This window comes from Arachis hypogaea, chromosome 14 (genome assembly GCF_003086295.3).
Source record: "Arachis hypogaea cultivar Tifrunner chromosome 14, arahy.Tifrunner.gnm2.J5K5, whole genome shotgun sequence".
Taxonomy (NCBI): domain Eukaryota; kingdom Viridiplantae; phylum Streptophyta; class Magnoliopsida; order Fabales; family Fabaceae; genus Arachis; species Arachis hypogaea.
The window spans coordinates 34,382,316-34,396,527 of NC_092049.1; the positions used below are offsets into that span (position 1 = coordinate 34,382,316).

The window sequence follows — 14,212 nt, forward strand, 5'->3', positions numbered from 1 at the left end:
TTTCTTCTCTTTTTCTTCTCACAAGAATTTTATCCATCATATATAGGTTTACCTAAGTGGGGGACACACCACTTCTTGCTTCTTCCTATCTTTCTTTCCTACTTTAATTAATTTTCCTAGTACACTTACATATTCCTCTTATGTTGCTTCTACTATTCCCCCACCTTTTTTGATATAAAGTGGGAAATTAAATATTTCTTTTCTGGTAAAGATTACACCCAGAATGACACAACCCGCCAAAATCTTACTCATCACCCCCTAAATAATTCCCTCCACTTTATCAGTTATCACTTATCACTTACTCAAAAATTATTTATATTTTTAAATTATATATTAAGAGGTACCTAAATCAAGATAAAGATTTCATTGTCATAGCCATGACTAATCAATAAGACAATAACAATGTTAAATTTATTTTAAAAACAACGTAGCGTAATTTCTTCAACCACCCCTTCATTGTGCTGATGAAATAAGATCCGTACACAGCTCAAATTTAAGAACATTAAATAAAATGAACAACTTAACGCCTAATCTGGTTTGATTTTGAATTGAATCAAAGACATTTTGTCAACAATAGAACTTCATCACGATTAAATTCCAATAAAAATCAGCAGTTATTGTTCTTTAATTAAAACTTTGAAGCTGAATTTGTAGTAGCAAGAAGTTCTACTCTAACGGCCACCGGTTCCCACCAAATCCACGACCTAATAGTAGTAACCGATTTACGAAATAAATAACCAAATTATGAAACGAGGGGAACAAAAAATAAAAATAAAAACAGTAAGAAAAAGTGAAAAATCAAATAAAATCTGTACATTAACAAAAGAATTCTAATTTTTTTCCCCTTCTAGAGTCAACTCTATCTACGATTACACTGCCCTTTGGACACCCAAAAGAAACAAAAAGCAAAAAAAAAAAAAAACTAATTTCATCTAATTTTGGATGGTATTTGAAAACAAAGTATGAAAAAAAAAAAAGAAGAAAAAGTGCTAAGAGAGATTAACATGAACACTGGCATTGATGCCAGAATTGCAGAGAGGGCAGTTCCGAACGGTGGACCCACACGTTGTGCAGAGGCAGAGATGCCTACACGGCAGCAGCAACACTATCGACTCTCTCTCCCCACATTTTTTGCACATCCTCACTGCGGCGGCGCCGGAGTCTCCTCCGTCGTCGGCGTCATCCTCGAGGCGGAGGTGGCGGTTGTTGCTGGCGCAACTCGATTCCGCCTCGTCGTCGTAACCGTAACCGTTATTGTTGTTGTGGTGTTGGTGGTGGTCGTCGGTGGCGACGTGAGCGAGGACTTGTTCTAGATTGGATCGGAGGGAGTTGGCGGTGGCTTCGTTGGTCTGAGCGAGGTCCCTCCATAGCTGATTCTCGAGGCAGAGCGATTTTACGCGTTCTTGTAGAGCAAAGTTGAGCTTTCCCATTCTTTGAATCTCGTCGTCCTTCTCCTTCAGCTTCGTGATAACCGCTTCTTGGATTGCGGTCAGAAACGTTCTTGACTGCCTCGTTCTCTGTTCCTCCAGTTCCAATCTCACTCTCTCCGTCTGTCAGTTAGATGAACAAAGCAAATCGTTAGAGCAGTTCCAAAAGCAGAAACGGAAACGGAAACGGAAACGGAATGGAGAAGCTAAGCTTACGTGTTGGGAGATGAGTTGGTCGATCTCGGAGTGTTGGCTGTTGAGGTGGTGTAGGAGGAGGTTGTTATGGTGGTGGAGGAAGGGAGAAGAGAGTTTGCTTTTCTGAGGAAGCGGGAGGACGTTGGATGATTCAGCTATGGAGTCTTCTCTGGAACGCTTCCGAGGGAGAGAGATGCGGTGGTGATATGTGAGGCCGCTGTCTGATTTGTTTATCGAGTTTGGATCGCAGGATGCGTAGAGAGGCATCAGCAACGATTCCGGCATTGTTGTTGTTGAAGCTGTATTTTTGTTGTTGTTATTCATGGTTATTATTCCAGCGTCCATCATCATGTTGTGCTGCTGGTACTGGTTGTGGCTCAGCTTGATGAATTCTGTGTTACTCACAAACTGTTGTGGAGGGAAGAGGTTGTGAGGTGCTTCCACTGCCATAGTTGGTTACTTCTCGTGTTTTCGGTTTTCCTCTTCTTTTTCTTTCCTCTTGTTTCTTGCAATTGAGGAGAGAATATTAACAGGGCTGTGGTTTCTGCGTGACTGGGTGCCCACTACTAAAGGAGCGTTGATGACTCTGTCTCGCTTATTTATTTACCAAGAGAGAGAAAGTCAAACGCATCTTCCTAGTCAGAGAAAATCTAACCCCCTATCCCCATTTCTCCCTCCATTTATAATAAATTAATTAACAATCTATCATATTCAATTCCCTTTAATTACCCCTCGGTTTAGATTTGTTTCTTTAATTAAAAAAATAGTAGGTGCTATTTAGTATAGTGAAAACATGTGATGTGATGTGGGATTGTGGGTATCCTTCTTTATTTTTTTCCCCTTTTAACTTTTCTTCTTTCACTCGTTTTGGAATTTGCGGGGTTTCAGCTTTTTCGTTTATATTCTACTGTTATCTTGATGTTGTAATATTTTTTGTTTTTGGAAACAATGACAAAAGACTTTAATCATGTAAGCTAATAGATGAGATATACATCTTTCCCTGCCTTTCAGGTAATTGGCAGGACCCAGTCATTTCTAGAAAACATAATATATAGTAAAATAATATAGAATTGGATGATTTTGTAACGGTTAGAAACTCAATGAAAGCACTGTTATTATATTACACGTAATTATTATTATTATTTATTATTATGACATATAATATAGTTTGAGAAACACAGGTGACACTGAGTCATTGACGGAACTACGCGCGGACTCTTTGGCAGGACGTGGCGGTGGGGAGAAGAGGACACGTGGGTCCAGGAGAGAATGAATGGGGCCAAAGGGTGGGGTAGCACGTGCAAGGTGCGTGATGGGAGGGGTGTATTGGAGACAAGAAAGCTGAGCCCTGAATGGGTCCCACATCTACAGTCACACCCATCTTCTCCGGTGCAGTGGCTTGGTCCATTTGTTTTAACTGTTGTGTCGCTGTACGAACAAATAAGGTGAAGAGAGAGAGGCAAATGCAGATGCAGGCCATATGGCTGGCCATGCTACCACCCCTCTCCACAATCAATGCCTGCAGTATAGCATCATTTTCTTTTCTTTCACCCTCCATCCAACCACTGCAGGTACTACTAGACAACCTTATTTTATGAATTTATCCTTTTATATAAAAAAATATATAATTATTAAATTATATATTATTATATCAATAAAATATTTAAATTTATTATTTAAAAAGTATTTAATTTTTATTTTATTTTTTAAATTAGATTAGTGGTGCTTAATTCATTTTTAGTGAACCGAAGATAAAGATATTTTTTAATGGACCACAATAATTTTGGATCAACATTTATATTCATCTGCCACCGCCCAATAATGTGCATTCCTTTCATTGTAACGATTTTGCATATTCCTATAGAAATTTCCTGTTTCTTTCTTATCTCTGGGAAACGGAAGTTTTTACGATTTGATGGATTCGTTTGTATCGGATTCTCACACTAATTTTATGGAAAAGGCCTATCAAATATTTTTATTAAGATTCTTATATCAATGAATTTTAATGGGTTTATGTATCTGCTCAATTAAGTATATAATTCTATTTTTGGAATGTTAAATTTCATTTAACTAAAATAAATATTTAAATTATGATTAAATATTTTTGTTGATTCATATAATTTTGTTAAAATAATAAAAAATATATAATTTTATCAATTTTATAATTAAATTTTCGTGTTTTTAAAAATTTTAATTATTTTTATATTAATTTTAAATTCCTAATCATATTTTTATTATTTTAAAAATATTTAACCTGAATATGTTGAGCATATTGGTTAGTGGTATAAAATGAATGAAAATATTTTTATAACGTTTATCATTAAAAAAGATTGATTATAAATTTAAAATTGATGTAAAAATATAATTAAAAATTTTTTGAATATAAAATATAATTACAAATTTAAAAAACTTACAAGACTAACAGACTAAGGCTTAATTTGATAAAACATTTTGAGAAAGTGGTTGTGCTTTTTAAAAGTATAAGTTTTTTATTTTGTGTTTGGTAAATCAAAAAGATTTGTGCTTGTAATTTTTAAAAAATTGGAATACTTAGCATTTAAGGTGGAGCTTTTTAAAGTTTGCTTGTGCTTTTCAAATTTTAAAAGTCTAATATAATCTCATATATTAACTAATTTTTAAGTTTAACGCTTAAATTTATGTCTCTTATAATATTTTTAAATTTTAAAAATTATTTTATCAAACATAAATATTGTTCCTTATATTTATTGAAAATCATTTTTAATTTGATTTATCAAACATAAATCTTACACTTCTTAAAAAGTTATCTTTTAAAAACTAATTTTTATAAATTACTTTTAAAAAATAAAAACTTTACCAAATTAAGACCAAATGCCACATATATATAAGTGTAAAGAAAGATCAAATGAACTTATCTTTTATGAATAAACATAAATATTTCTCAATCAACTCAACTTTTAATGATTATTACCACACATAGGTAACAATATTCATGTCTCAATTTAACTAATAGTAGCATATAAATTCCATTTGAAACCATATTACCAGCAGCCACCAAGACAAAAACTCATGAAAACCTCGTTCAGAAACTTATGACTCATGAGATCTCAATATTCATTGTTATTACCATCCTTGATCCTTCTAATTTTTGTCATTTTTCAAGAACCATAATATTTCATGTTAGCCCATCGTTTTGATCATCTTACTCTCAATGTGATTTAAACTAAAAATATTGACATCAATGTCAAAACCTATAATTTAAGATAAAATTATTTTTTTTAAAAAACGCTTCAAATTTACTAACAATAAGATTGTAGCTATGTATATTTAAATTTAAAGTTTGACCAATTGTCTAATAATCTCTGGCTATAAGTTACAATAGCCATTCAATTATTAAAGTTGATTAAGTTAGATGGTCTTAGCTACTCCTTCCCTTCTTGGCACTGCATGTCCGCCAACAAAAAAATTCCATAGTCAATACGGATTAAGATATTTTAAAGTCAGAGAATTAATAAAATAATAAAATAAAAAGTTAATTGCTTTTAAATTTAAATTAAGATAATAAGAGATATATATTTTATAAAAATTATAAAAATCAATAATAATTAATTTTTTACTTTTATCATTTTATCAATTTTCTACCTAAACTATCTAAATTCAATCATAGATATCTGTCTGCTACTTAAACTAGCTCAACGTATAAAAGGAATCTCAATAGAAAGTTAAGCATTTACAGAGGAATAATACATGCGAATCACATGCATGAAGAGACATATATAGTTTACAAAGTTTTAGTTTATTCGTTCCATAATATGAGAAAACAATTAATAAACTTATACCATTACACCTAACAAATTATACATAATATATTGAAAAATAATATATTATATATAAAATTAAAGAATAGCATGAGGAGAAAGATCTGTCACTTGGTTGTCACAATTATGTGTATCCTCTAATTATCATGATAATATCACCTGGTGCAGTGAATCAACCAATCAATTAAGTTTGCATGATATATTATTATTATTATTATTATTATTATTATTATTATTATTATTATTATTATTATTATTATTATTATTATTATTATTATCAAGATTCAGTTTGACTAGCAGTAAATATAAAAGTTATATCGCGTTTTGGTTAAGGTCAATATTCACATACAAATTACAAATGTACATATAGAATACAAAAATTAGACATGTTTGGTGGAGAAAGGAATTTTTTTTCTCACTTTGTTTTATAGTTTTTGTACACTTTTATTATGTATCAGAATAGAAACCTTTGGTTAATTCTTTTTCTTTTGCCAAACATGATTTATGATATGTGCTACAAATTACAATTTACACATTATTTGGTTTAAATAATTTTAAAAGGAAGAAAAATGAAAGAAAAAAAAATTGGTGGAAAAGTCTATTTTTTATTATTTAGAACAGAGAAGAAAATGAATGGAAAATTAAAAAATTGGCATGGGACTCATAATTTTTTTTTTCCTCTCAATGCTGCGAAGAAAACTGAAGAGAGAAGGCCAAAGAATGTTAAAATTTCATATTTACCATTCTAATGACAAAAAGCAAAATCTTTAACTCATCCTCTATGCAAAATTAATATATGTAAGGGTAATAAAATAATTTTACTCCATATAATTTTCTCTCTTTTTACTTTTTTTTATATCTAAACAAAATAATTTTTTTTTAATTTTCTTTCTTTTTATTTTCTCTTCATTTAAATAATATACAAAAAAAACTCACTTTTTCTTTATTTTTTTTCTCTCATTATCTTTCTATCTATTTTCTTTTTTCTCATTTTCTATCAAACATCCAAACACAGTATTAGTGAAAGTGCAATTGAATGAGACACATGTTTGGCTTTTAACTAAAAATGTGCTAGGCATAACCTACTCCATTTTATATCAGATGCAATGAGGCATGACTGCATAAGCACTTTGGTCTTTAGTTAATTCTAATTATTATATAAAAAGAAATGATAGAATATAATACATTCACGTTATAAAGCCTGCAAATTTAAAAAGAATAAATAAGGTTTTATATTGTATCCATCCCTTGTCTGCTGCACGTAGATCCTATATATCTCAATTATTTCTTCTACCCTACATTTTTTTTATAATATATGTTAGCTAGATTAGTTGTTAATCAGTTATCAAACTCTAGATATTTATATGTTAATTAATTGTATACGTACATTTGGGCTTTTAAGGTTCCAGATATAAATGTACTACTAAAAAGTATACGCATGCAAATAAACTATAGCAACTAACTATTATAGACAAAGAAAATTTTGTAATAGCGTGCGTGCTTTCATAATTATATGTTATTAACGTAAGCTAGCTTGAATGGATAGGGAAAGATTACAATTTTGAGAAAAGAATTACTAAAAACTTTGGGATAGTTTTCATTCTGATGGAATGTTTATTTTATTTTATTTTAACCAAACAGTTAAATACACAGTTTTACTTTACATAATCAGTTCAGAAAATAAATATCTCCAGCTCAAATTAAATACCAAGGGAAGAACCGAACAAACCAGGATTCTAGATGGAGGAGGAAGGAAGCTGAATATTTCTTTTATATCAATATAAATAGAGATTTTGTCTCGGTAAGTTTTAAAGTTGTCTATAATATTTGAATCGTCTTATTTAAGTTTTTAACATTTTAAAATTGACTCAATGTTATCCTGCCATTAAAAATCTGTTAATGGAATTGGCGGCGAGACAAAATTGAGATGATTTTGAAATGTTAGAGACTTAAATAGGACTAACACATTGGAAACAAAAACGATACATAGAAATAAATTTTAATGTTATTCTTCAATAATATCAATTTTTTTCGGTACATAGTTATTCAATTGTTTTTTAATTACATCTAAGTAAATTACATTTAATCACATTAATTTTATTATAAATAAATTTATTTTTTTATAATTTTACTCTTAAAAATATTTACTCATCATAAAATATTTGCAGAATGACTAGTACATAAACTTGTAGTAAAAAAATGATACATATACAATAAGGAAAAATATAGATAAATAATGAAAATACTAAACAATGTAAACAATGGATATATTGGATGTTCATTTCACTAGGTGTGCGGATGGTTATTCTAATATTAAGATTTAGGTGGGTAATTTGGAGATGTAGTGTGTTTTGATTTAATTGGTGGTTGTTCATGTTGTTCAAAAAAATTATTGGTTATCTAGCATAACACATACAATAAAGTAATGTGATTCTAGTCATTTTACAAATATTTCATGATAAATAAAAAACTTTAAGAGTAAAATTATAAAAAAAATAAATTTATTTAGAATCAATGTAATGTGATTAAGTATAATTTACTTAAATGTGATTAAAAAATAATTGAATAATTCTATACCGTAAAAGATTGATATTGGTGAAGGATAAAATTAAAATTTATTTCTATGTAGTTTTTGTCCCAACGTTTTCGTCCTATTTAAGTCCCTAACGTTTCAAAATCGTCTTAATTTTATCCCGTCGTTAATTTCATTAACAGATTCCTAATGGTATGACAACATTGAGTCAATTTTAAAACGTTAGAGATTTAAATAGGACGATTCAAACGTTATGGACAAAAACAATACTTTACTCATATTAGCTGAATATTTATCAATGCTAAAAATAAGTAATTATATATATGTGTATATTTATATATTTATTTTATATATTTTTAATAAAAATATTCACTTTTTAGTATAATAAAATTTGATATAATAATTTAATCAAACTTCTCATAGTAACAATAATAACATATTTTATAATATAATATAATCATAATTTTTTATAAATACCAAATATCTTGTTTAGAAAATAAGTAAATAATTAACTAGAGAATCAACACACTTTTTAAAAAATATAATTATTTAATATTAGTTTAAACATAATAGAAAAAAATTAATTATCTACCATTTCTTTACTTAAAATTCATGAGATTATTCAAAACTCAAAAGAATACGAAAGGTCCAAATTCATCAAAGAGGCTAATAGGCTATGTGGAATGGCTTGAACTACGAGGCCAGATGCAACATTTCTTGCGTCGAAACTCAAACACAAGTTGGTAGTTGCGCGTGGTTTGCAGTTTTACTTTTTTATTATTATTTTTTGTATTTTTTGTTTCTAAAATTTTGTTAAAAAAAAATAGAAGGTGAAAATTAAATACAAATTGCTACTATTTTTATTTTTTTATAAAATAAAAAAATATAAATTAAACGCATTCTATTTTTTTTTTTTTTGCAGTACCACAAAACAAAAGTAGACAAAATAAGACTTGTGAAATATGAAATGCATGGTGCATGGTTTTGCATCATGTTATTATTGTAGTGCAATAATGACTATATTGGTCAAACACAAGGATTGAGAATGCAGTGGCAGAGTTTTAGGCGAGAAAGCTAAGCCTCATGAGTCATGAATTCATCACCATGGAAGCAGCCTCACTATTCGCCGCTGTAATCTTATCCTTCCTTGTATGTTTCTCAAACCATCCATTACTTGGTCAAGGGATTAGTACCGTACCGCTAGATTCAATCACCCTAAATATAAAATTAGTCGTCAAATTAATTATTTAAATCAAAGACAATCTAAAAATATTCGTGTGAATATATATAATGAAATATATTTTAGATGACAAAAATTATACTAAATTATTTTTTATCTTTAATTATATTTAGTTGAAGATATGATATATGAATGGACCATTTTAAATTACTGTATGCTATCAACCAATTAAGTTCAAAATTAGGATTGCCATTTAAATAGTTGTAAGATAATTAACTGGATGAAATGGATAAATGTGAGGTGAATAAATATGTTTGTAATCAAACTATAATTAAATTTTGAGAAAATTTACTGATTTTTTTCGAAGAAAAGTAGTAGAAAGTTTCTTAATACCGACATAAAAAATTATGAAACCAAAACAGAAATTTCTTATAATCAGCATAAATTTTTTTTGAAAAAAACAAAAAATACAAAAAAATAATAATTAAAATAATAAAATTATGTATAACAACACATTAAAACAAAGGCTGCGTTTGTTTACATGCATGAGATATTAAGATAAAAACACAGAGATATAAAATTGTATTTAACAAATGAGATATAGATAGATATATTGTGTCTAAAGGCACTAAATTAATATATTTTATATTTATTCTGATAAAAAAGACACATGAGACACTAACAAAAGATAATTTATTTTTTATTTTTTATTTTTATTATTTTTATTAATTTTTTATAATTATATTTTTTATTATTATATATTTTTTAAATTTTTTGAATGAAAAATAAAATAAAATAAAATAAAATAAATTTTTATAATTTATTTTAATTTATTACTAATGTCTTCTCTTATTATATTTTCAGAATTAAATGCAGCAAAAAAAAAACAGAAATAAAAGAACCAGAAGAAAAAAAATATAGGAAAAAAATACAAAACAAGTAAGTAGTAGAAGACAAAGAGTAAAAAAAAAAAACAACATGGAAGTAGAAAGGAAAGAGTTGAGAAAAAATAGACTTAAAAAAGATTTATTTATCCAACACTATTAATATTAATTAATATGGATATATATTAGAAAATGTTCATATTTAAATTAATTTCTATTAATAATTACGACTATGTTATATATATATATATATATATATATATATATATATATATATATATATATATATATTAAAATTAGTTATTAAAATTAATTATTAGTATAAAATATATATTAGAATATAAATATATATTAAAAATAAATTAAATTATATATATTTATACATAAATATATTAATAATTGATCTAATTTTAATGTACGAATAATTTTTTTGTAATAGTTATCTTCTTAAAGTTAGACCGATACTTTTGTTTTTCTCTGATTGGACAATAATTATGCTTGTTTTAATCTACCAACAAAGGTTAATTTTTTTAATATGTCCACTCGGTTTAAATCATTTTTGTTAGGAATTAGGGTTCATTAGCATTGGGAAAATTACGTGTCTTTAGGCCTTTTATGTGGAAACAGAAGTCTAAAACGTAACCTCTTATTTTGTTGGTACTTGCATAATATAGTATAGCCCCCTAGCTAGAAATATGTGTGGGTAAGTGTTGGTACTAAAGTTTCACGTAAGATATTATTTCATTGAAAAAAGGGTATCTTTGAATCGTCACTTTCATGGAATAAAAACAACGAATATCTATCCCTAGCAGGGGCTGCCATTAAAAAACTTCAACTAATTTGGTACCCACACGTCACCTTCTGCATGGAAATATTCATTTCCTTTCTCATATACAGAAATAATAATATAATATTACTAATAATGATAATTACGAAATTGACAAGCAATGCAAGTTGAACTAGGACCAGTCACCCCCCATGTCCGAAGTCGTCTACATTTATTTTTCTAAATTAATGGCTACGAATTTGTTGGTCCACAATAGTTTTCGACTAACCCTATTCTGTTCCGTCCAAATATTACATAAAATATTCTTTTGGAACCCTTTATTAGACAACTTGATTCTGGATAGAAGACGTGTGAACTGAATTTCGCCCTCACTTTTGTCGACAATATTAATATTTTTTATTTTCAATAATAAATTTATTCGGTTTTTGAATACAATATTATGTGACTGATTTTTTTTATATGGAAAGAAATTTGGTCTTTTTTTTTATTTTTTGGAAACAACAAATGTTTATTAACTTTTTTCAAAAATTGTAAAACACAGCTTGTATTTTCTATAAAAAAATATTTTAATTAAAAATTTTGTTTATAAATACCATTGTCAATTTATCCATATTTTATATCTCATCCTCTTTTTCTTTTTTTTATACTTCTGAGTTTTTTGACAATTAGTAGTACAAAAAAATTCGGTTAGGTAAAGTTGAGATTATAAAAGGTATTATAAATTTGTGAGTGTATTATAATGATAAGATTATACCAAATACACATGAAAGAGTGACTTTTGTTTTTGAATGTTCGTTTTTCTTTACTATTCCATGCACCATGAGTTTTGTAGAGTCGCAAAATGGTTTTTGTGAGAACATACAAAGTCACATTTCATAGAGAGTGAGCAACATTTTATACAGGAATCATGTACAAGTATTTGGTGGGCTGATACAGTTTCAAATAATGTCCATCACTGACAACGCATGTATGCAACAGATGTTCTACATTTATCAATAAATCCGACTTCACATGCCGATGATAGAGTTGTACGTTGAGTTTGAACAGCATATGGGGCTGGACGCGGTTGGTGAGGAAGTAAATATGGATGAGTTTAGGGATATAGATTGGGAAGAAGATAACAACGACAGTGAAAAGGAATTCAAAATCAACTATAAAGTCGATAACAAAAGTGATGACGGAGATGAGGCAGGAAATCCGGCGGTGTAAAATGAAATAGATGCACTTGTAAACCAGTATCCTTTAGTGTTCTATCTTTTATGCAAACTCTGGATCTCGAAGCCATGCATGCCCTGTAATTTCCTAAGTATGCGAATATTAGTATGTTATGTTTATTAATTAAAGTTTCAACTACCATTTCTTTATTTAGCCTTGACCGGCTAACAGTGGTTCGCATGTTGTAGGCAAAGACAATGTTGCAACAGAAGATGGTGAATTTAGATTCGGATGGAATTTGGTTCTAGAGAGTTAATGATCTCTGCAATAAAAAACTACACTATCTCTACAGAAGTTGATTACACTGTGTATGAATTTGAGCCACATATATTTTATACAAAATGCAAGGGGTATGGTGCAGGGTGTGATTGGCTTATCGAAGCTAGCTTGATTCGAAAGAAAGGTTGTTGGGAGATAAGGAAATGCAATGGCAAACACACGTGCACCATGGGGACAATTTCACAATATCATGCCAAGTTGGACTCAGACACGATTGCAGATGCTATTAGGACGTTGGTTGAAGCAAACTCGTTGATAAATGTGAAGTCTATTATTGCAGAAGTTCAACCCAGGTTCAACTACACTATAAGGGGAGGGGGCTGTCCCGCGCCGGCGTCGTGCCTCACTGTCCGTGAAGCTACGCGTCTTCGTCTCACCGCCGCCGAAAGCCTGCTATCGTCCCAAGGTGGCCGTCGTGGAGAGAGAGAGAGAGAGAGAGAGAGCAAGCACGAGGAGGAGGGAGTTGCCGTCGCATCTCATTCCATCGTCGTTGTGGAGGTCCGCGTCGCCGTCGTCACTGCCGTTGAAGGTCTGTCGCCGTCGCCGTTCGTTCCAACCACCATCGCTGCCGTTCGTGCCTCCGTTTCGCGTCGCTGTGACTCCCGTCGCTGCCAGATCTGTCACTGTCCTCAGTTGGTCAGCTTCCTTCACCGTCAGTTGGTCCCTGGAGGTGAGCTTCCTTCGGTCATATTCTTTTTTTTTACCAATTTCATTACTATAAATCATTACTATGCCTCTAATATTTTCATGAAAGTTAAATTTGTTGCTGAAATTATGACTGAGCTAAATTTTTTTGTTGCTGTAAATTATATTTGGAGGTAAAGTTTTGTGTTGCTAAAAAATATCACTGAGCCTTGCCTCTCCCCTATTTGCTAGTTACAGATTTTTCTGATTCTGAGTTGTTGATGGTGCTATGGTGTTTCACTGCATTGTTAAGTTTTGTTAATTTTATTAATTCTGATTTCTAAGTTGTTGGTTGCTGATTTTTCTGATTCTGAGTTGTTGATGGTACTATAGTGTTTCACTGCATTATTAAGTTTTGTTAATTTTATTGATTCTGATTTCTGAGTTGTTGGTTGCTGATTTGTTTTATTCTAAGTTATTGATGGTGCTATGGTGCTGTTTTTTTTATTCTGAACTCGGGCAAAATAATGTTGTTGCAGTTTCCGTTGTTAAGTTTTTTGTTTTTATAATCTTTATGAAACTAGAATAACTGTTGATGGTTGATTTTAATGATTCTGAAATAATTTTGTTGATGGTGCTGTTAATGCTAGTGATGATAAGCAGGAGCAATTAGAGTTTAAGAAAGTTTAAGATAATGTGGCTTAGCTGTCAAGTTGTTATTCAGTTTGTTATAAGTTGGTTAGGGAGAATTATCTTTATTATCAATAGTCTCCTTCTATATAAGCCTAATACTCATTGTAATCAGTTAGCATTTTTTACTCATTGTCAATTTTAGTTAATTCAGTTTTATTTTTCCAATCTTGCTATACTTCTCTATTTCCAAACTCTCTGCATCACTATTGCTTTTGCAATAACATAAACTTGTTCAGGTGTTTCAATGCTTTATTAAATTTAGATGGTGTGTTGTTTTGGAACTTTCTCTTTTCAGGTTTAAATTTTTATTAGGATAATTATTGTAATGTTCTTATCTTGTATTTTGAGTTTTTGACATAAACCTCATTATGGACCTTTATGAGGGTAAAAGTTTTAAAAAAAAGTTAAGTATATTTGTTATGAGGATTTTGGTAAAAATTGTGTTTTGTAGTGATTGTATGACAATTGATACTTATATAAATTTAATGAATTAAATTATGATTAATTAGGCTGGGTTTATATATTGAATTGTCAATTCTTGATAATTTGTATTCTTGATCGGCTAGTTTTAAATTTTGAGAATAAATTCTTAAAATAT

General features: G+C 29.5%; 1 protein-coding gene across 1 annotated transcript; it reads right to left on the bottom strand.

Moving 5' to 3' along the window:
• Nucleotides 1–791: 791 nt before the first annotated feature.
• LOC112741947 (BOI-related E3 ubiquitin-protein ligase 1) lies at nt 792–2,631 on the bottom strand. Its single transcript, XM_025791141.3, has 2 exons — nt 1,644–2,631; nt 792–1,550 (listed from the first exon to the last, which is right to left on the bottom strand). Exons 1-2 carry the CDS (start codon nt 2,070–2,072, stop codon nt 990–992), a joined length of 990 nt encoding a protein of 329 aa, XP_025646926.1. The 5' UTR covers nt 2,073–2,631; the 3' UTR covers nt 792–989.
• Between the last annotated feature and the right edge of the window lie 11,581 nt (nt 2,632–14,212).

Coding starts and splice junctions, on each gene's coding strand:
- LOC112741947 (XM_025791141.3), bottom strand. CDS start 2,072: ATGGCAGTGGAAGCACCTCACAACCTCTTCCCTCCACAACAGTTTGTG. Junction 1,551..1,643: donor ACCAACTCATCTCCCAACAC/GTAAGCTTAGCT, acceptor TCTAACTGACAG/ACGGAGAGAGTGAGATTGGA.